This window comes from Lithobates pipiens, unplaced genomic scaffold, assembly GCF_037356315.1.
Source record: "Lithobates pipiens isolate NorthernLeopardFrog02 unplaced genomic scaffold, aLitPip1_a1.2 Scaffold_23, whole genome shotgun sequence".
Classification (NCBI taxonomy): domain Eukaryota; kingdom Metazoa; phylum Chordata; class Amphibia; order Anura; family Ranidae; genus Lithobates; species Lithobates pipiens.
Window position 1 is genome coordinate 164,454,888 of NW_027507785.1, and position 23,495 is coordinate 164,478,382.

The following is a 23,495-nucleotide window of genomic DNA, read 5'->3' on the forward strand; positions in this document are numbered from 1 at the left end:
AATTGATGAATAGCCCGGCATGTGGTGGATAAGTTGGGTAGACCAGTAGGAATGGACTTCATTTTTTTTTGTTAGCCCCATGTTGAGAGTTAGGCCAAGGAAAATTTAAAATTCTTCCACGGTGAGGGGTTTCCAAAAAAAAAGGACGGGCATAGGAAGAACTTGGATTGTTGGCTATATGTTGGCTGGCATATAGATTACATTGCTCCACAATGTCGGTTAGGAGATCATTGGTAAAAAATAAATGAAAATAATAAAGTGGGGTTACATTTTCCGTCTGTATCTGAGGGCCTGGCTGGGATGTAAAAAGGGGAATTACAGGTTCTACTGACATAACGGGCAGCCATGTTGGATACAGTACAACATCTGGAAGGCTAGTATGGGCACTGCCTCGTTGATGGGATGCTCCGTTGCTAGCATCTGGCCTATCTTCAAGGAAGGTTGCAGAACTGCTGGTGGATGCCTGCCTATCCCGGAGTGCTGCACTGCTGGTGGATGCCTGCATATCATCCTGGAGTGGTGCGCTGCTGTTGGATGTCTGCGCCTGCTCATTTCTCCCGTTTCTCCTTGTTAGGATTCTATCTTCCACAGTTTCCATCTCGGAGCCACTGCTTTCCACTGGCTCCTAATCGCTATCCAAGTCTGACGGAGAGAGTTCCCCGCTACTCTCGTCCAACATACTCTGGAGCATCTGGAAAGCCTCCTCTGCGCTGTACGACCTTTTAGTCATGTTGACGGGCAGATGTCAGATGGCGGGCGTCAGATGCGCCTGGTGATGGCGGGCAGGCGCCCCTGGTGATGGCGGGCAGGCGCGCCTGGTGATGGCGGGCAGGTGCGCCTGGTGATGGCGGGCGGCTGAGGTGTCAGATGGCGGGCTGATGTGCCCGCTGTTGGCGGACAGATGTGCCCGCTGTTCTGTATGACAGGTGTTTTTGGGGACACTGTTTTTGGGGACACTGTGTGTTTTGGGGGACACTAGCTGGGTGATCAGTGGGTAAACAGCAGACAAACCGCTATAAACTCACTGATCTTCCCGGCTGAAGCACAGATTTCTCTTCCTCTCCTCACTGACAGGTTCTGTGTGAGGAGAGGAAGAGATGAGAGCAGTTACACCGCTCTCTATTTACATTACATGACAACTGTGATTGGACACAGTCGTCATGTGATCAGGAGGGCCAATCACATGGCCCCCCTGTTGTATACTGCTCTGCAGTCTCCGGGGGTCTCAGGCAGATCGGGATCTCGCCTCTGCGCGGGCACGTGGCGGCGCGATCACCGGTTATCTGCCACCCATCCCCCTTTTGTTTACTTTACGATGGCTGTGATTAGACACAGCCATCGTGCGGATCAGGAGGGCAAATTAGATTGCCCTCCTGCCGATCCGAGATGCGGCGTGTGCGGGGGACACGTGCGCAGTGGCCGGGTGGGAAGTGGTTAAACAAAGGTAAACAGAGTAAACGTAGTCAAAACATAGTTCAGGAACTGAAATGGACAGACAAGCCAAAAGCCAGGGAGCCAGAGATGAGTGTAGTAAAACAGAAAGCAGGATCTGGAGCCAGAAGGGATGTCAGCCAAGAGTCTTTAAAAGGAATCCAGGACATTAATTTGGTCAACGTCACAGAGACTAAGGCAGAGATCCTCTGGTCTGGACGGCTTAAAGTGGTTGTAAACCCTTACGAACCACTTTGACCTACAGGTAAGCCTAGATTAAGGCTTATCTGTAGGTCCAAGAAATATATTTCCAAAAAGACAGCCACCGCTGTCCATGGCGCATGCGCCGTAGACAGCGGCGCGCAGGCGCACTGGGCAGGCCGCAGATCGCGGCAGTATGCCGCGAGTGTCGGTTCCCGTGCGCATGCGCGGGAGTGACATCGCTGCTCCGGCGAATCACAGCGCTGGAGCAGCGAGACCCGGAAGTCACTCAGGGATCCATGGCAGCGGCAGACATGAAGATGGAGGACCGCTTCGGGGGCTTCGTTCTCATCTCAGGTAAGTTATTCATAATGAGCTAGTATAATCTTCTTATGGTAAAGCCGTTCCTTTTTTGATTTGAATGTATGGCCCGGGTCATTGTCATGCAGAAAGATGAAGTTCCTCTTCATGTTCAGCTTTCTAGCAGAAGCCTGGAGGTTTTGTGCCAATATTGACTGCAATTTTGAACTGTTCATAATTCCCTCTACCTTGATTAAGGCACCTGTTCCAGAAAGCATGATGCTACCACCACTATGCAAGAAAAAGACAACTTCTCCTGCGCTCTGGTGTCCCGGTCTTCAAAGTGCGATACCGACAGTTTAAGATGGCAGTGTCAAAAGGTCTTGCACCCCTCCTTAGAATATTGGGTATTCAAATACTGGAAAAACAAAACAAGAAAGGAAGGCGCACTGACCTAGTGCATTACCATAAAAAAGCTTTGGTTCCTCGCTGGAGCCTCCAGCGAGGAACCATTGCTTGTTTTGGCTCTGAAGAAAGGGGTTCTCCCCCGAAACGCGTCAGCCGTTTACAGCCGTTTACGTTGGGGTATTCATCAATCAATCTACCTGACATCAGATCTGGATGTGTCGATGTTTGGTGCGATGGATCCATTTGTATTGATCATGCCGTTTATCAGTACTCGTTTGTGAGTAGCCATTTTGCTATTTGTTCTGCTCTGAATAAAGCTTTTTTTATGGTAACGCACTAGGTCAGTACCACCACTATGCTCCACTGTGGGTATGGTGTTCTTTGGTGACGTGCAAAGTTGTTTTTGTGCCAAACATATCTTTTGGAATTATGGCCAAAAAGTTCAGCCTTGGTTTTATCAGACCATAACACATTGTCCCATAAGCTTTTGGGGAGACTTCAGATGTGTTTTTGCAAAATTTAGCCAGTGTGGGATGTATTTCTTCGTAAGAAAAGGTTTCCCATCTTGTCACTCTACCCCATAGCCCAGATATATGAAGAATATGGGAGATTGTTGTCACATGTACCACACAGCCAGAACTTGCCAGATATTTCTGCAACTCCTTTAGTGTTGCTGTAGGCCTCTTGGCAGCCTACCTGACCAGTTTTCTTCTCGTATTTTCATAAATTGTGGAGGGACGTCCAGTTCTTGGTAACGTCATTGCTGTGCCATATGTTCTCCACTTGATAACTATCTTCACTGTGTTCCATGGTATATTTAATGCCTTGGAAATTCTTTTGTACCCTTCTCCTGACTGATACCTTTTAAAAATGAGATCCCTCTGATGCTTTGGAAGTTCTCTGCAGACCATGGCCTTTGCTGAAGGAAAGACCTACTAGAACAGCTGAACTTTATATGGGGTTAATCAGAGGCACCTTAAATGATGGCAGGTGTGTACTGACTCCTATTTAACATGAGTAGAGGGCAGGTTCCCGCTGGTGCAAAGTCCAACATCGAATGTGATTTGCACCGCACTGCTGTGCAAATCACGTGATCTCGATAGTATGGCTGAATTCACATTGTATTCAGACCCAATTTGCACATAACCCTTTTTTGACCACAGCAGAATCAGATCCCATGGGTGTTACCGATTCCAGGCCGAATTTGCAGTTCGCACTGCGATATGCAAACTGGTTTGGGGGTGATATCATTTTCAATTGAAACTCTCAGCATTTCGCATAGGGCAGTGTTTACTGTCGCTGTGAGACATGCGATGTGGGAACCCACCGTGGACTTGCAGGGTTCCTGCATTGCTGCAGTGTGAATAGAGCCTGAATGCAATTGCTTAATTCTAAACACAGCTACATCCCCAGTTATAAGAGGATGTGCACACTTATCAACCACATTATTTGTTTTAAACCGCCCCACCCCCCCAAAAAGATGTCAGTTTGTTGTTCAACTGAGTTGTACAGCTTATAGGTCACATTAAAGGCGGAAAAAGTTCTGAATTTATCTGTCTCATTTTTTTACATTACAGAAATGTGGCATTTTAACAGGGGTGTGTAGATGTTTTATATTCACTGTAGATCACATTACAAACCTAGAAAAGTCAGTGTACTGGTTTCTGGTAGGGCTGTGAAAATTAGAATATCCAATCAGGATAATTGGTGTTAAACATTCAATTTACTGATAAACAAACAGCCCAATATCAGAATTTCATTTACAGGGGTAGTAAACCTATGTGTTCTTTCACCTTGATGCATTTTATGCATTAAGGTGAAAGAAATACCTGGCAGTGACAGGCCCCCTAGCCCCTCCCCCCCCCCCCCCCCCCGATTTACTTACCTGGGCCCTAGAACTTGACCCACGGGGAAGCGCTGTCTCTCTGCCCAGGGTTCTTGCTCTTGATTGTAATAGCAGCGCAGCAATTGGCTCCCACTGCTGTCAATCAAATCCAATGACGTGGATGCACCGGGGGCGGGGCTCTATGGATGCCGATGTAAAAGTAGTAAGTGTACAGCCTGTATAATAGAGTAAATTTGCTGTCCCCCCCCAAAACAACACAACACAGCCATTAATGTCTAAACCACTGGCAACAAAAGTGAGTACAGCTTTAAGTGAAAAGGTCCAAATTGGGCCCAATCAGCCATTTTCCCTCCCTGGTGTCATGTGAAGCAGGTGTGTTAAATTTGGTGTCATCGGTCTCACCCTCTCATTCTGGTCACTAGAAGTTCAACAATGGCACCTCATGGCAAAGAATTCTCTGAGGATCTGAAAAAAAAAAAAGAATTGTTGCTCTACATAAGGATTGCCTAGGCTATAAGAAGATTGCCAAGACCCTGAAACTGAGCTGCAGCACTGTGGCCAAGACCATACAGCGGTTTAACAGGACAGGTTCCACTCAGAACAGACCTCGCCATGGTCGATCAAGGAAGTTCAGTGCACGTGCTCAGCGTCATATCCAGAGGTTGTCTTTGGGAAATAGACTTATGAATGCTGCCAGCATTGCTGCAGAGGTTGAAGGTGTGGGGTGGGGGGGTCAGCCTGTCAGTGCTCAGACCATACGCTGCACACTGCATCTAATTGGTCTGCATGGCTGTCATCCCAGAAGGAATCCTCTTCTAAAGATGATGCACAAGAAAGCCGCAGTTTGCTGAAGACAAGCGGACTAAGGACATAGACTACTGGAACCATGTCCTGTGGTCTTATGAGACCCAGATAAACTTATTTGGTTCAGATGGTGTCAAGTGTGTGACAGCAAACAGGTTAGGAGTACAAAGACAAGTGTGTCTTGCCTACATTCAAGCATGGTGGTGGGAGTGTCATGGTCTGGGGCTACACGAGTGCTGCCGTCACTGGGGAGCTACAGTTCATTGAGGGAACCATGAATGCCAACATGTCCTGTGACATACTGAAGCAGAGCATGATCCCCTCCCTTTGTAGACTGGGCCGCAGGGCAGAATTCAAACATAACCCCAAACACACAACCATGACAACCACTGCCTCGCTAAAGAAGCTGAGGGTAAAGGTGATGGACTGGCCAAGCCTGTCTCCAGACCTAAATCCTATTGAGCATCTGTGAGGCATCCTCAAACGGAAGGTGGAGGAGCACAGGGTCTCTAACATCCACCAGCTCCGTGATGTCATCATGGAGGAGTGGAAGAGGACTCCAGTGGCAACCTGTGAAGCTCTGGTGAACTCCATGCCCAAGAGGGTTAAGGCAGTGTTGGAAAATAATGGTAGCCACACAGAACAGACACTTTGGGCCCAATTTGGACATTTTCACTTAGGAATGTACTCACGTTTGTTGCCAGCGGTTTAGATATTAAATGGCCGTGTGTTGAGTTATTTTAAGGGGACAGCAAATTTACACGGTTATGGCTCCTTTATCCATGTTACCTGGTCCTGCTAACAACTCCAAATGTTCTGGGAAGGGGTGATTAACCACTTTCAGACCGGACCATTTTGCTGGTAAATGACCAGAGGTCTTTTTACACTTTGGCACTGCGCTGCTTTAACTGGTAATTGCGCGGTCATGCAATGTTGTACCCAAACAAAATTTACGTCCTTTTCTTCCCACAAATAGAGCTTTCTTTTGATGGTATTTGATTGCCTCTGCGATTTTTATTTTTTGCGATATAAACGTAAAAAGACCGCAAATTTTGAAAAAAAATGATATTTTCTACTTTTTGTTATTAGAAAAATCCAATAAACTCAATTTTAGTCATACATTTAGGCCAAAATGTATTCAGCCACATGTCTTTGGTAAAAAAAAAGTCAATAATTGTATATTTATTGGTTTGCGCAAAAGTTGTCACATCTACAAACTAAGGTACAATTTCTGGAATTTACGCAGCTTTTAGTTTACGACTGCCTATCTCATTTCTTGAGGTGCTAAAATGGCAGGGCAGTACAAAACCCCCCCAAATGACCCCATTTTGGAAAGTAGACCCCCTAAGGAAATTGATAAGAGGCATGTTGAGCCCATTGAATATTTTATTTTTTTGCCTCAAGCGATTGAATAATGACAAAAAAATAATTTTTTTTTTTTTTTTACACAAAGTTGTCACTAAATGATATATTGCTCACACATGCTATGGGCGTATGTGAAATGACACCCCAAAATAAATTCTGCTGCTTTTCCTGAGTACGGGGATACCACATATGTGGGACTTTTTGGGAGCCTAGCCGCGTATGGGGCCCCGAAAACCAAGCACCGCCTTCAGGCTTTCTAAGGGCGTAAATTTTTGAGTTCACTTCTCACTACCTATTACAGTTTTGAAGGCCATAAAATGCCAAGATGGCACAAAACCCCCACAAATGACCCCATTTTAGAAAGTAGACACCCCAAGCTATTTGCTGAGAGGCATGTTGAGTCCATGGAATATTTTATATTTTGCCACAAGTTGCGGGAAAATTACAAACTTTTTTTTTTTTTTCACAAAGTTGTCACTAAATGATATATTGCTCACGCATGCCATGGGCATATGTGAAATGACACCCCAAAATAAATTCTGCTGCTTCTCCTGAGTACGGGGATACCACATATGTGGGACTTTTTGGGAGCCTAGCCGCGTACGGGGCCCCGAAAACCAAGCACCGCCTTCAGGCTTTCTAAGGGCGTTACAGTTTTGAAGGCCATAAAATGCCAAGATGGCACAAACCCCCCCCAAATGACCCCATTTTGGAAAGTAGACACCCCTAAATTTAGGGGTACACTAGTGAGACTAGGTAATAAATGGCGGGTGCCCTGAAACTATAAAAAAATAACTAACCAACCAGCGTCACCTGTAACAGTTATATGGTGATCACTGGTGAAAGGGTTAACTAGGGGGCAATCAGGGGGCTTTATGCAGTAGTATATGGGGGTCCCTGGCGCTATAAAAAGCTGCAGCGAACCTAAATACCTACCTGCCTAACTAGCGTCACCTGTGACACTAATACAGCGATCAGAAAAACGATCGCTTATTAGGCTGGGTTCACACTGGAGCGATGCGGGAACGCCACGAATGCGCGGCGGGTTCCCGCATCGCATGCCTCCCGGCGGCAGTTCACACTGCCCTATGCGAACTGCTGGGAGTGTCAGTGAAATGTTACTGACACCCCCAGATCAGTTCACATATCGCAGTGCGATCTGCAAACTCGGATCGCATGGTGTGAACACCCATGCGATCCGATTCTGCTGCGGGCCAAAAAAAGGGTCCCGTGCGAATTTGCGGCGGGTGCGGCGAATGGCTGAACTCGAATCGCACAGAGATCGGATGTGATTTGCACTGCAGTGCGGTGCGAATCACATCCGTTCTCATAAACCGCTGCAATGTGAACCCAGCCTTAGTGACACTGGCGACGGGGGGTGATCACGGGGTTAAACCTTTATTGGGGGGGTTAGGGGGGTACCTTAGAACTAAAGGGGGCTAACCCTAACTGCCCTAACAGTTATTAGTCACAAATGACACCCGCCGGGTGATCAGGGGGTTAAACCTTTATTAGGTAATAAATGGCGGGTGCCCTGAAACTATAAAAAATAACTAACCAACCAGCGTCACCTGTAACAGTTATATGGTGATCACTGGTGAAAGGGTTAACTAGGGGGCAATCAGGGGGCTTTATGCGGTAGTATATGGGGGTCCCTGGCGCTATAAAAAGCTGCGGCGAACCTAAATACCTACCTGCCTAACTAGCGTCACCTGTGACACTAATACGGCGATCAGAAAAATGATCGCTTATTAGGCTGGGTTCACACTGGAGCAATGCGGAAACGCCGCAAATCCGCGGCGGGTTCCCGCATCGCATGCCTCCCGGCGGCAGTTCACACTGCCCTATGCGAACTGCTGGGAGTGTCAGTGAAATGTTACTGACAACCCCAGATCAGTTCGCATATCGCAGTGCGATCTGCAAACTCGGATCGCATGGTGTGAACACCCATGCGATCCGATTCTGCTGCGGGCCAAAAAAGGGTCCCGTGCGAATTTGCGGCGGGTGCGGCGAATGGCTGAACTCGAATCGCACAGAGATCGGATGTGATTTGCACTGCAGTGCGGTGCGAATCACATTCGTTCTCATAAACCGCTGCAATGTGAACCCAGCCTTAGTGACACTTGCGACGGGGGGTGATCACGGGGTTAAACCTTTATTGGGGGGGTTAGGGGGGTACATTAGAACTAAAGGGGGCTAACTCTAACTGCCCTAACAGTTATTACAGTCACAAATGACACCAATGCAAAAAAAAAAAAAAAAAATGACATTGGTGTCACTGTGACTGGGGGGCAGGGGTAATTGGGGGGGTGATCGGGGGGTAAAGGGGGGGTGTGAGTGTGCCTGGCATGTTCTACTGTGTGTGTAGAGTGTTGGTGCAACTCACCGATCCGCTCTCCTCCGTGTCGGAACGAAAAATACCGACACGGAAGAGAGAATACATCACTTCCTCTCCTGTGTTTACATTACAGGAGAGGAAGTGATGTCACGGGGGATTCCTATTCGTCGGGAGCGATCGCGAGGGGGTGGCCATGAATGAATGGCCGCCCCCTCGTCCCGGATCGCTCCCGGACGAAAACCGACCGCCGCAGGCACCGGGCGGGGGCCCGATCGGGCCCCCGACCCGCGGGAGGCAAGGGACGTACATGTACGCCAATATGCCTGCCCGTGCCATGCTGTCGACGTACATCGTCGTGCGGCGGTCGGCAACTGGTTAAGGATATCAACTCAATTTGAAAGCTACAGGTTCCCTGCGACCTGATACCATTGCTCCTGGCTATTTTTGATACACTGGAGACAAAACGGAAAATTGTATCATATTTACCGGAATTTTCCTTTCCTGGTGCCTATCCATGACAGCATACTGGTGATAGAGCTCAACTTCGTCTCCTCCCTCAGGACTAGTGAATAGCATAAATTGAAGGCATGGTCCCTCCCCCAACATTCTCCGTAATATAGAATACGAGCATGGGAGCGTATGTTGCCATGGATAGGCACCAGGAAAGGGAAATTACGGTAAGCATGACATAATTTTCCATTTTCCTGGTGCCTCCATGGCAGCATACTGGTGATAACTAACTAGCTGACATGGGTGGGATAATGCTCACCCTGTAGGTCTTCTGGATTAACTTTACAATCCAAGATGCCAGCGTTCTGATGGAAGCTTCTTTGCCCCGGTATTTACCGAATGGTACAATGATAAGTCTCTCAGAGTTTGATGGGTCTGGTGGCTTCTAGGTAGGCCCTGAGCACTCTGGATATGTCCAGACTGTGACATCTGTTTCAGTTAACACTGGCAGTGCTCAAGGTTCCAACAGGTGGCTTGGAGTAGCGACCTTAGGTATGAACCCCCGAAAGGGACGAAGATCCAATCTATCAGGGAAGGAGGAGATCTGGTCGTCACCGATCCCTAAAGAGTAAAGTTACGAAATCCTTCTGCCAGATGTAATGGCTAGCAGGAAAGCGGTTTTCAGAGTCAGGTTCCATATTGCTACTTGTTCCACTGCAGCAAAGGGATGGTCAGATATAACTTCAAGGACCAGGGACAAATCCCATTTAGGAAAAGACCGTCTGACAGGTAGGCGTATCTTTAATACATTAATAAAAGGATCTTCTGCGCATCTTTTATTTGTTGCGGGAGAGATTGCTGCTACCTGCACTTTAGGGAGCTTAGACCAAGCCCCGGATCAAGGTCCTGTCTGAAGAAAACCTAGAACATTGGAAGCAGAAGAAAGGATTGGATCAAATCCATTTGTGGTAGCAAATGACAAGAACTTGTCCCAGATTCTTGAATATATGGCCTTGGTTGCCAGTTTTCTGTCTCTTAGAAGGGTTGTTATGACCCCTGGGGAACATGCTAGGGACTCAAACCTTCGCCTCTCAACCTCCAGATTGGAAGATTCAACTTCTGAGGGTTTAGATGAACTAGACTGCCCTGCGACAGAAGTTGGAGGGAAAGGAGGGATTCCAATTGGAGAGCTCACACTAAGGCGGATGGCTAGAGGAAACCAGGGTCTCTTAGGCCACTATGGAAGTACTGCCAGCACCTGGACTGACTCTCCAAGGAGCCTCAGGAGGAACTTGAATATTAATGGCCAGGGAGGAAAGGCATACCTCCAAGGACATGACAGGGCATCCATTTCCTCGGCTTGTGTATGCAGCAGGCGAATGAAGAACCTGGCCAGATTGGCATTCTCCGGAGTGGCAAACAGAGGGGGATCCCAAAGGCTGGCAATTTGATGCAAGACATGGGGATGAAGGGCCCACTCATTGTCAAGGAAGTTCCTTGACAGCATGTCTGCTTCCGTGTTCAACCTTCCCGGAAGATACATCGCTCGGAGGTTGAGGTTCTTCTCTGCCCAGAGCATAATCGGCTCTACCTCGCTAAGGAGTGTTCTGCTGCGAGTGCCCCCCTGCTTTTGCATATACGCGACAGCTGCCCTGTTGTCCAGGCATAGAAGTATTCTCTGGCCTCTGATTTGAGATGCCAATGAAGTCAAGACCAAGAATGCTGCCCTCATCTCCAAGATGTTTGATACCACTCCCTGGGTGGAACAGGACCATCTTCCCTGTATCCCGGTTTCCCCGAAATGGGCTCCCCAGCCTTATCCGCTTGTGTCGGATGTAATTGTGATCCAGGGGAGGGAGCCCAGGTGACGAGGTTTGGAGAGGTTTTCTGGAAAGGTCCACCAGTGAAGACTCCTGCGCATTACTCCCATCAGCAGGATCGTCAGATAGTCGTCGTTTCTTCCACTGCGCCAAGAAACCCGTCTGGAAATACCTAAAGTGCCAATGGGCCCAAGGAATTAGCGGTATGCAGGCAGACATTGTGCCAACGAGGTTCAGACATTGTGAAGCCATCAGATACGGGCTCCGGATGATCTTGAACATTCTCTGGATGACGATGCTCATCTTTGGAGATGGTAATCATAATGTCCCCTCCTGAGTGTCGAACATTGCACCCAGATAGACCATCTGCTGTGTTGGTTAGTTGACTTTTTTCTGAGTTTATCAGCCAACCTAGCTCTCTTAGGGACTGTAGAAGAATGTCTCGGTGTTATACCAACTGATCCGGATTATTTGCTAGGAGGAGGATGCCGACAAAATAGCGGTATATCCTCAAGCCCTTCTCCCATAGGGGAACCAGAGTGGATATTAGTATCTTGGTAAATATTATAAAAACAAAAAACAAAAGCACTCCTACGCATAGGTGGAACACCAGACCCGCTATGAAAAAACACACATTGGCATTGCTGCCCTCAAGGGTGGGGAACCCTAGAAGTCAAAAAAAGAAAAAAGAGAAAAAGAGGGCGCACCAGCCTTGTGCATTAACCTTTAGGTACATATTTATTGAATACATAAAAAGAAAACTACTCACAAACAATCATATAAAATCTTGCAGTAAGACAGTAAGAGTAGTCATCAAGTGGCAGCATCTAATACCAGACGAACAGGACTCTCCGGAGGTCACAAAGGAGCTCACACCACTCTATGTGTTTCGAGGGGATCGACCCCACTTCTTCATAGCCAAGTAGTGGGCTCTCCTTCAGCAGTCCCTGTATTAATGCCGAAAAGCACTCACAGTTAAATAACTAAAATCACATGTGTATGCACATAAGCACCTGCACACAATTAGACTGAAACCTAGGCCACTCCCACTCAGCTCAGCTGGGCTGGGCTACCAGCTGCAAAAAAATCCAGGGGGGGGGGGGGGGGAGGAAAGGAACACCCGGGTTGACAGCACCCCCTTTAAGGAAAGCTATACATAAACTTACCGCACATGGGAGTTGTGCCACCACAAGTATCCATATGCCCACAAGATACATTGTACTGATAGTAATCCATCTTTCATTAACCAGCCTGGAATGCACATTGCCATTTTGCGTTCCAAGCGCAAGACAAGGGGCAGGCACAAGAACATCTACTTAGCGCCATTCGGCGCACACCAAATTTCAAGTCCCAGGCTGTGCTGCGGCAGTCAATCCAAAAAAGAGCCTGGAACGCAAGCTGCCATGTTTGTGCTCCAGGCACATGCAGAGGGCAAGTTCAGCGTCACTTCCTGTGCGCCGTTCGTCCATGACACAGAACATTAGTCGCCACGAAATTCACACAGACCAAACTGCAGAGGCCATACCGAGGACTGGTTAGACTGTCGCCCAGGGGGGAGAAAAAAAAAAAAAAAAGGAAAACAAGCACAAGGCTGGTGCCCCCTCTTTTCTCTTTATCTTGGTGAATACCCGGGGGGGGGGGGGGGGGTGCACAGACTGAAAGGCAGGGCTTGAAACTGTAGGTGGGATGGACCTTTTGAAAAGCAGGTAGAATTGGAACGTGTAGGTACGCATCCTGCAGATTGACTGAAATCATCCAATCTGATGGCTGGACTGCCTAAATAATTGTTTGCAGGGATTCCATTTTGAAGCTTTCAGGGTGCATGTACCGGTTGAGCCTCTTTAAATCCATCACAGGCCTCCACTCGCCTGTCCTCTTTGGAACCAGAAATTGGGTAGAGTAGAAGCTTGCGAAGCACTCAGACGTCCCCTGAAGCTGGAGTGATGTTATGAGAGTGTTTTAGAACAAGAGCTTTCAGTGGAGAGGATGGAATCTCTGTTCATTTGAAAGAATTCTGAGGTGGAGGATGAGAGAAACTCCAAGTGCCCCCCCCCCCCCAATTGAATTGCTCACAGGACCCAGGGATCCTGGCATTGGTCAGCCCAGACTGGAAAAAAAACTTTAGCCTGGCTCCCACCAGGCGTGTCTGGGCTAATCTGGCATGAAAAAGACTGGTTCTGCTCCTGTGGAGCCGGAAGGGCCTTCATCTTTCTGTTCAAAAAGGATGCCCGAGTGCCTTTCCAAGCTCTTCTGTTGTCTCTGGGCTGCCTTGGTTGCCTAAAATCCCTAGGATTCGAATGGCGGAACCTAGAAAAAAACCCCTCTAGATCTTTTCATCCTTCCATCTTGGGGAAGCATATTGGACTTTCCGCCTGGCAACCTGGAGATAGTGTTATCCCTTTTGTCTCCGAATAATGCTTTCCCATTAAATGGGATTTTGCACCAGTTTTGTTTGGACATTAAGTCAGCCGTCCAGGGTTTCAGCCACACGGTCCTCTTCACCATTACTGAGTGCAGCATGGACCTTGCTGAGCATCTAATCGTGTCAATGGCCGCTACCCCGACAAAGTCTGCCGATAACCTAAGCTCTTCCAAGGCTTTAATTATATCCTCCTTGGGGACATACTGATGCAAAGCCCTCTCAATATTATTGAGGTCCAGGTTGATTCGCCTGTCTAGAGGGTCCTTGAAGGAAGCAGATTTCTCCATTGGCAGAGTTATATTTTTTGCGTGTCGCACCACCGACGCGTTCACCACTAGCATGGAGTTTAACGACTGCGTTCCTGATTCTGGTAAGGGATATAGTTTATTGAAACAGCCCAGTGAAAGTTTTTTTGATCAGTCTTTGAGCATTCATTCGGAATGACTTGACTAATCTCGCCCATCAACGGGAAGAGAACATGCTTCCTTTTGGAGGAATGGGAAAGTAGCTCTTAGATTCTTGGGGAAGCTCTTCTGCATCTTCCCAGGTTATTGCAGTTTTGACTGCCTGGATGAATGGCTTCACTAAAGAATGACTGAAGCCAGAAGGTTCTGACTTCTGAAGAGTCCCCCGGAAGGTCTTCAGGTGGAGAATCTCTAGCCGGTAGGCCTGATGGAAGGAGAGGAGTACTGACTGCTGAAGGACCAGGAAGATTAGGTTCTGTATCTTGAACCTGGGACATCTGTGGAACTAGCTGAGTGGGGACCAAAGCTGCAAGCTCAGAGAAGGAGTCCTTCATTGTTCTTTTGAGCAGGTCCACAACCTGTAGACTTTCTAGCTCGCGGTTGGACACATTGTCTGGAAAACAGTCCTTACTGACCACTTTGTCCCGTAGTGGTGTAGCCCCACATGTCCAGCTTTCCTTTGTTGTATAGGTTCTAGGAGAGGGCGACCGGTCTCATCTTCTGGATCTTGACCTCTCTGATCTATGATGTGAAGAATGGGACCTACGACCTGAAGAATGAGACCTGCGGTCTGGGCTGTCCTCATCACGGTGTCTTGAGGATTTTCTGGACCTCTTGGGGTGCACAGGGCCACGATTTAAGAAATCCATGTTAGGCCAGCGAGTGCACATTTTATTTTTATTTTTAATACTCACGTATAGTTGGCCTCATACCTAATAGAAGTAGGAGGATCTTTGTTGCGAGATAATTGGCTCATTGCGGAGTTGGGCAAAAGGATCAGCTGCGGAAATATAGCAAGAAGGGGAAATGGAACTATGGATTTTTTTTTTTTTTTTAAAGAACACACTTTTTAATTATTATTTTATTTTTATTTTTTTAAGTAAAAGAATACCTACCACAGAGCATAGTGAGAGAAACCTAGCAGGGCACAGCTGAGGAGACTGACAGCTAACCCTGATGCTGACCTTAAATACACTCTAGGTGGATGGGCTAATCCCATGAACCACCACTGATAGTTAATTCTGGAAAGAAAGGGCAAAACTGGCCCTTTTTCCAGACACCAAAATGGCCACTGAATCACCACGCATGCGCCCACACATGCGCAGTAGAGCTGGCCACGAGCAGTACAGATCATCGGACGGAACTCTACCTTGCCCTGGGTTTGGTAAGGCGCAACATAGCGCCGGGGACACCGGCCAGCACTGTTCTTCTGCCGGGCAAGATGAATAAGGAAAAAAAAAACAAGGCACCTGCAGCCCCCCGCTGAACATGGAGTAGATGAGCACAGCTTAAGGACACAGTAATGGGAGCATGACGGGACAAAAGACACCATAAAGCAGACCAGTAAGATGAAAACCTTTTTTTTTTTAAAAGGGGAAAAAAAAAAAAAGAAGAGGGGAGGGAAGAGGAAAAAAAAAAAAAAAAAAAAGGAGCGAGAGAACATATGCTTTAAAATAAAACGAAAACCACAAGCCTGGGAAAATGGGAGCAGATTCTTTTGTGACTCCTTTGCATTCATCATAGGATGTGGTGGCAGACTGCGTTCCTGTGAAGAAACTCTGCGAGAAGACCACAACAGATTCACAAAGGGGTTCCCAGTCTTATCAGCGCTGTGAGCGGCCCAAGGAGGGACTGTGCATGGAAAAGGCTAAACCCAGTGGGCACTGCCAAAGGCAGAGGTATGGACGTACTGCTACTCTTCGCCAGTGCAAGAGGTATGAGGGGGAAAAAAAAAAAAAAAGGAGCATGTTGGGGGAAGGACCATGCCTTTAATTTATGCTATTCACTAGTCCTGAGGGAGGAGTCGAGGCGGAGCTCTATCACCAGCATGCTGCCACGGAGGCACTAGGAAAATTATTTGTATTCTACACAGCCTTCTATGCTAGGAAAGAAATCCTGCAAAAATGAAATAAACCCCCCCCCCCCCCCCCCAATTGGTACAGCAACAGAGATCCCTGGTGGATCTATGTATAAATTAACTTATTTGGGATGTAAATGCCCCAAAAAAATTGAGGATCTGGGCGGCATGGGTTAAGGAGCTGTGGCTAACTCTGGAGTAGGGTTTGAACTCAGGCACTAAATAGCTGGAGATTGGCAGAAAAGTACATTTACAGGGCAGCAGCCCCCCCCCACCCCCTTAACAGCCTGAAGTCAATGTAGATTCAGACTCGTACCCAACCCATCTGGACCCTCCTTTAATGGTTCCATCTGATCAGACCCAAAACTGGCTGGGTCCCCAGGTACAGCTCCACTAGCCTATATAGTACTACAATGTCACTTCCTTGTATTTTATACATACCTTGTAGGAAATGTACTTAACTCGCAAAGCCTGACTTATAACCTTGATTACGATTAGTGCTTTAAGGTTTCTATTGTCTAAACTATATACAGGTGATACTTGAAAAATTTGAATATCATGCAATAGTAAATTTATTTCACTAATGCAACTTAAAAGTTGAAACGAATATATGAGAGAGACTCATTACATGCAAAGCAAGATAGTTAAAGCCATGATTTTGATAATTGTGATGATTATGGCTTGCAGCTCATGAAAACCCCAAATCTACAATCTCAGAAAATTAGAATATTACATGCAATCAATAAAACAAGGATTGTACATAGAACAATATCGGACCTGTGAAAAGTATAAGCATGCATATTTAATCAGTACTTGGTTTGTGCCCCTTTTGCAGCAATTACTGCCTCAATGCGGCATGGCATGGAAGCCATCAGGCTGTGGCACTGCTGAGGTGTTATGGAAGACCAGGATGCTTCAATAGTGGTCTTCAGTTGTTTTGCATTGTTTGGTCTCATGTCTCTCATCTTTGTCTTGGCAATGCCCCACAGATTCTCTATGGGGTTCAGGTCAGGCAAGTTTTCTGACCAATCAAGCACAGTAATCCTACGGTCATTGAACCAGGTTTTGGTGCTTTTGGCAGTGTGGGCAGGTGCCAAGTCCTGCTGGAAAATGAAGTCAGCATCCACATAGAGCTAGTCTGTGGAAGGAAGCATGAAGTGCCCCAAAATCTACTGGTAGAGGGCTGCGTTGACCCTGGACTTAATGAAGCACAGTGGACCAACATCAGCAGATGACATGGCTCCCCAAATCAACAAACACTGTGGAAACTTCACACTGGACCTCAATCATCTTGCCGTGTGCCTCTCCATTCTTTCTCCATACTCTGGGTCTTTGATTTCCAAATGAGATGCAAAATTTGCTCTCATCAGAAAAGAGGACTTTGGACCACTGAGCAACCAGGTCGTTTTTTTCTTTAGCCCAGGTAAGACGTTTCTGATGTTTGTTGTTCAGGAGTGGCTTGACAAGAGGAATACCACATTTAAAAGCCCATGTCCAGGATGCGTCTGTGTGTTTTGGTTCTTGATGCACTGACTCCAGCCTCAGTCCACTCCTTGTGAAAGTCCCAAGACTTTTGAATGGCCTTTTCCTGACAATCCTCTCCAGGCTGCGGTCATCCCTGCTGCTTGTGCACCTTTTTCTTCCATGCTTTTTCCTTCCACATAACTTTCTATTAATGTGCTTTGATACAGCACTTTGGGAACATCAAACTTCTTTTGCAATTACCTTTTGAGGCTTTCCCTCCTTATGGAGGGTATCAATGATGGTTTTCTGCACAACTGTCAGGTCAGCAGTCCTTCCCATGATTGTGATTCCTACTGAACCAGACAGAGACCATTTAAAGGCTCAGGAACCCTTTTGCAGGTGTTATGGCTTAATTAGCTGATTAGAGTGGGACACTTTGAACTTAGAATATTGTACCCTTTCACATTATTCAAATTTTCTGAGGTTGTGGATTTGGGGCTTTCACGAGCTGTAAGACACAATCACCACAATTATGACAAATCACGGCTTGAACTATCTTGCTTTGCATGTAATGAGTCTATCTCATATTAGTTTCCCCTTTTAAGTTGCATTAGTGAAATAAATTAACTTTTGCACGATATTCAAATTTTTCGAGTATCACCTGTATGTGGATTGTCGAGAATGTAACATTGTTTTTGTTATTTTTTGTCTTATTCAAAATAAAAACTTTTCATAAAAAAATTTAATAATTGACTGTTATACAAGCTGTACACTCACTATTTTACATTGCATCAAAGTGTAATTTCTTCAGTGTCGTCACATGAAAAGATATAATAAAATTTACAAAATGAGGGGTGTACTTCCTTTTGTGAGATACTGACACCATCTGAACCAAATAAGTTTATCTTGGTCTCATCAGACCACAGGGCATGTTCCAGTAATCCATGTCCTTAGTCTGCTTGTCTTCAGCAAACTGTGAGCTTTCTTGTGCATCATCTTTAGAAGAGGCATCCTTCTGGGACAAAAGCCATGCAGACCAATTCGATGCAGTGTGCGGCGTATGGTCTGAGCACTGACAGGCTGACCCCCCTCACCCTTTCAACCTCTGCACCAATGCTGGCAGCACTCATACATCTATTTCCCAAAGACAACCTCTGGATATGACGCTGAGCACATGAACTCAAATTCTTTGGTCGACCATGGTGAGGCCTGTTTTGAGTGGAGCCTGTTCTGGTAAACCGCTGTATGGTCTTAGCCACCATGCTGCAGCTCAGTTTCAGGGTCTTGCCAAACTTCTTATAGCCTAGGCCATCTTTATGATGAGCATACATTCTTTTTTTTCAGATCCTCAAAGAGTTCTTTGCCATGAGGTGCCATGTTGAACTTCCTGTGACCAGTATGAGAGAGATGACACCAAATTTACCACACCTGCTCCCCATTCACTCATGAGACCTTGTAACACTAACGAGTCACGTGACACCAGGGCGGAAAAATGGCAAATTGGGCCCAATTTGGACATTTTCACTTAGGGGTGTACTCACTTTTGCTGCCAGTGGTTTAGACATTAATGGCTGTGTGTTGTGTTATTTTGACGGGACAGAAAATATACACTGTTATACAAGCTGTACACTCACTACTTTACATTGTAGCAAAGTGTAATTTCTTCAGTGTTGTCACGTAAAAAGTTATAAAATACTCACAAAAATGTGAGGAGTGTACTCACTTTTGTGAGATACTGTATATATGCAAGTATATGCAAATTGGTTAACTTCTTTACGTACTGCCAAAGTAACCACGTACCTAACTTGGGGGAAAGCAGTCCTTCGCTCACAGCTCTGTAATTTTGACTTCAGTTCATTCATCTCTGCCTCTTTAAACTGCAATTCTGACTGCAGTGACTGAACCTATAACAAAAAGGACACACCGTTGTATTTAAGAAAAGAAAAATGCATTGTTTTAGATTTTAAGTGTTACCAATCTATGCTAAAATATAGCTACTAATCAGTAAAGACCTGTCTTAACTTCTTAAGATGGAGCTTTACATAAAAGGGGACGTTCCACTCTTCAGCTTCCTCCGCCACATTTGGTTTATGTTATTTTTTTGAGTGGGGAATGGGAGATCGGGCACCTAGCTTCGACTGATTCCCGCTCCCGCTCGCCTACAAAATCTGAGTAGAAGCTTTCCTCCCCCCCCCCTCCCTGCCCACAACCTTCCCTGGGAAACATCACAGGTCCCAGAAGGCTGTGGGAATATTTACAAAGTGTAGTGCGGCTTGCGCATGCACAGCCAGCTTTGAAGCCACAAGCAGTCACCACCTGCTATCCAAAGTTAAGATGCTACCGCCAGGGACTCAAAGACCGGTAAAGAATCGCTCGGTTGAGGATAGCACTGGATCCTTTGGCAGGCAAGTGTCTGTTTATTAAGTCAGCAGCTACAGTATTTGTAGCCGCTGACTTTTACTTTTGGCACATCTGACTGAAGCTCTCCTTTAAACACCAACCACCATAATGGATAATATTAAGTAAATGTTATGTAGACAATTTATATAGAAATTTAAAACTTCCAAACAAAAATAATCATAAAAACAATTCGATTTTTCATTACACCATTTATATATTGCGTCTAGTCGCATACAACACATTCCCCGATACATACTTTTTTAAGAAATTCCTTTTCCTTCTCATTTTGTAGCTGAGTCCTCTCATTTTCCAATTGTACATGTGCAGTTTTCTGATGTTCCAGGCTGTACTCTGTTTGATGAAGTGCATCTCTCAAGACTTTAATTTCGCCATTCTTCACCAATAGTTCATCTTGAAGAGCAGTGAGCTGAAAAATTGAGAGAAGGTATCTGTGAATAAGCCTTATGTTAATTATTTAAAAAAAAATATATATTACTATGCTTAATAAAACAAGTGCATTTTAAAGCTTTTGTTCTCTGCTCAAAGTGCATCCTTATCCAAAACATTTTTTCCCTTAGATTTGTATAGAATGGGGAATGGTTAGAACCTTTGCCAGGTTTTAGCAGACAGGGAGAAATAAAAAATCTTCAACAGGGAATGAGAAGTCAGAAAATATCTGACAGGTTCTATTACATTTAAAAAAGCATTTCCACTTCTGCCTGTGTTGCAAGATTTCCCCTCACTCACTGGAGAAAAAATATGCATCATTGCTCAGTTATTTATACTACAGTAGATTGTGTAATGGCTACCTGAGTAGAAAATAGGGATTTTGATGAGGGATGTATCTCCACACTGGTGTGCCTAAAAGCAATGAAATGACAGCAAATGAACCAGGGCTATTGCCAAGGATTTAAGGATTATACGCATTACTCTCACCCACATTTTAGCTACTCCAGAATTGACCATGTTTTTGTTCCTAGACAGTTTATTCCCCAGGTATTGCCTGCCACACTATCTTAACTGTCCTTTTGTATGGCCGTGACCCAATTCTTGCTATCTGCAACTCATTTGTGCTAAAACCTCCATCTTCCTGGTGTCTAAATGATTCCCTACTCAGTCTTCCTTAGAAGATTTATGACTTTGCTCAACAGAATACTTTCAACTTAATGTGGACTCTGTTCAAAACGCAGTCCAAGGCTACCCAATTCAATATGTATCCCACCGGAAAAAGAGGGAGGCAGATGCAGATTTCTCGACTGGAATTTGAGTTAGATGCAGCCACAACCCTGCTGAAGCAAAACCCTTGTAAGCGCAACAGAACGGAGGTTGACTGACTTTGGAGAACCCTAGATCTGTGCTTGACAGAGAGAAGAATGCCATTTATGGTGGACAAAAAAAAAAAAAAATAGGATTTTTATAACAGCTTACCTGTAAAATCATTTTCTTGGAGTACATCACTATGTGGGTTATAGAAACAGGGTCCTGATTGGGTTGTTAGAACACAGGTGTGCCGCATCCCATAATTAAATAATCAAAAACCCCCTAGGAGTGGAATTTTAATGGCACTACCAAAATACAAATGTATCATACAAAGGAAAATTGATTTATTGTACATAGTAGAATACATAAAAATACATTATATACAAAAAATGCGGATGCATGGTGATACAAACACAAAGAATGGACCTAGACAAAGTGCATCAGCCTGAACCCAACAACGTTTCAGAGATACAACAGATTCTCCTTCATCAGGGGTTAGTTGCAGGGAAGAACTATCTATAAAATGCAAATACAGAGTCATTAACCAAAGAGGAGACTATTGTGTTGTATGTGCATAAACCAAAAAAAAAAAAAAAAAAACAGCAATGGCGGGCCGCACAAAAAGAGGATAAGCAAATCCCCCTAAGGCCTGTCCCCCTGTCAACCAGGGGCCCGGAATCCGGACCACCAGGAAGTCAGTATGTGCACTGAGGTACCAGACAATTTGGAATCTGTATAAAAATAAAAAAGGAAAAAAAATAAAAAAAATTAACAGGAAAATCCCCATTATAAGTATGGACAAAACACCCACCTAAGTCTCAGAATTCATTAGCATACAGGTGAGCAGCAGCGGGGGGAGAGATCCAAGATCCATGGATAAAGGATCTCAACAAGACTGTTTTTCAAGGCAGAAAATTAAGTCCTGAAAAATAATATAGAAAGCCCCAAAGGGCAATCGTAAGAAGAAAAAAAAGGTTTGTTTTTTAAAATATAGTAGATCTATTAAAGATCCTCCATGGAGCAGACTCTTGGTAGGTGAACAAATGCTCCCTGTGGACAATCCCATGCTGCTTGAATCCTATTGTTGTTTTTAAAATTTTTTGGATGCTGAGATACATTTTGCTAAGTGACTGGGATGTAAGTACAAATTATGATGCAATACTTTAATGACCACCAAATTATGATTTATGTACATACAACACAATAGTCTCCTCTTTGGTTAATGACTCTGTATTTTCATTTTATAGATAGTTCTTCCCTGCAACTAACCCCTGATGAAGGAGAATCTCTGAAACGTTGTTGGGTTCAGGCTGATGCACTTTGTCTAGGTCCATTCTTTGTGCTTGTATCACCATGCATCCGCATTTTTTGTATACAATGTATTTTTTATGTATTTTTCTACTATGTACAATAAATCAATTTTTCTTTGTATGATACATTTGTGTTTTGGTAGTGCCATTAAAATCCCACTCCTAGGGGGTTTTCGATTAATATGTGGGTTATAGGCCACCTTCAGGTGATGGACACTGGCACACCCTAAGACAAGTCCACTCCCTATATAACCCCTCACATTACTGGGAGAAGGTCAGTTTTTTCGCCAGTGTCTTAGGTGTTGGTCACGAGTAAAGTTGTGCTATGCTGAGCTCCACTGGAATGTTCCTTGCTGGGGCAGGCTATGGAACTGGATGCATTAAAAGTGTATTTTCAGGCCTTGTGGCGGAAGAAACGAGGTCTAGCCCGTAACTCTTCTCTTTCTTTTTTTTTATAGAAAAGCAATATACATGCATTAGAAAAGGGGATGGACCTCTGTGTCCCGTGATGTACTCCAATAAAAGTATTTTACAGGTCAGCTGTTATAAAGTAGTTACTATGTGGGATGTCCCAGAGCAATGCAGTTGGAGAGGAGGGAGACACAACAAATGTAGGGCACCGCGAGACCAGAGGACTTTTATTGCTGCCTTAAGCACACTATGACCAAAGGAAATAACCTCACGTCTTTTTACATCCAACTGATAGAATCAGGTAAATGTATGGACCGAAGATCAAGCTGCGGCCTTGCAGATTTGAGCCATGGAGGCTTGGTGATGCACTGCCCACAAAGCACTAACAGCCTGGTGGAGTGTGCTTTGATTTGAGCAGGTGAAATCTTCCTCTTCAAACCATAGACTTGAACAATTACTTGTCAAATCCATTTAGAAATAGTAGATTTCGATGCTGCCTGCCCTTTTTTAGGACTTTTGGCAACACAAACAAAACATTTGTTTTTTGAATCTGAGCAGTCGCCTTCAAGCAGACTTTAACTGCTCTCACCACATCCAGAATGTAGTGATTTCTCTTCTGTAGAGCAGGGTTCTGGAAATAATGAAAGCAGAATATCCCTGTTTAAATGAAAACCTGACACTACCTTCAGTAGAAATCTAGGATGAGGACGAAATACTACCCTATCCTTGTGAATAATTAAATATGGCTCTTTACAAGAAAGAGCAGCCAACTGATACCCTTTTTTCAGAAGATATGGCTACCAGAAAAATTGGTTTCCTTGTCAGAAGGATCAAAGGGAATATGTTCAAAAGGCTGTTTCTGCAATGCTGACAGGACTAAATTAAAGTCCCAAGGGTTCAGGGGTGACCTAACCGGAGGATAAAGACGTGTTACCCCCTGAAT

General features: G+C 45.3%; 1 protein-coding gene across 6 annotated transcripts in view; it reads right to left on the reverse strand.

Moving 5' to 3' along the window:
* The window catches only part of ATRIP (ATR interacting protein), a 266,310-nt gene that overhangs the window by 170,645 nt on the left and 72,170 nt on the right, over positions 1-23,495 (reverse strand). For all 6 annotated transcript variants that reach the window (XM_077452541.1, XM_077452542.1, XM_077452537.1 and 3 more), the window contains 2 exons: positions 19,828-19,998; positions 18,972-19,075 (listed from right to left, as the gene is read on the reverse strand). In XM_077452541.1, the coding sequence (XP_077308667.1) occupies positions 18,972-19,075; positions 19,828-19,998 (275 nt within the window). The remainder of the gene's footprint in view (positions 1-18,971; positions 19,076-19,827; positions 19,999-23,495) is intronic.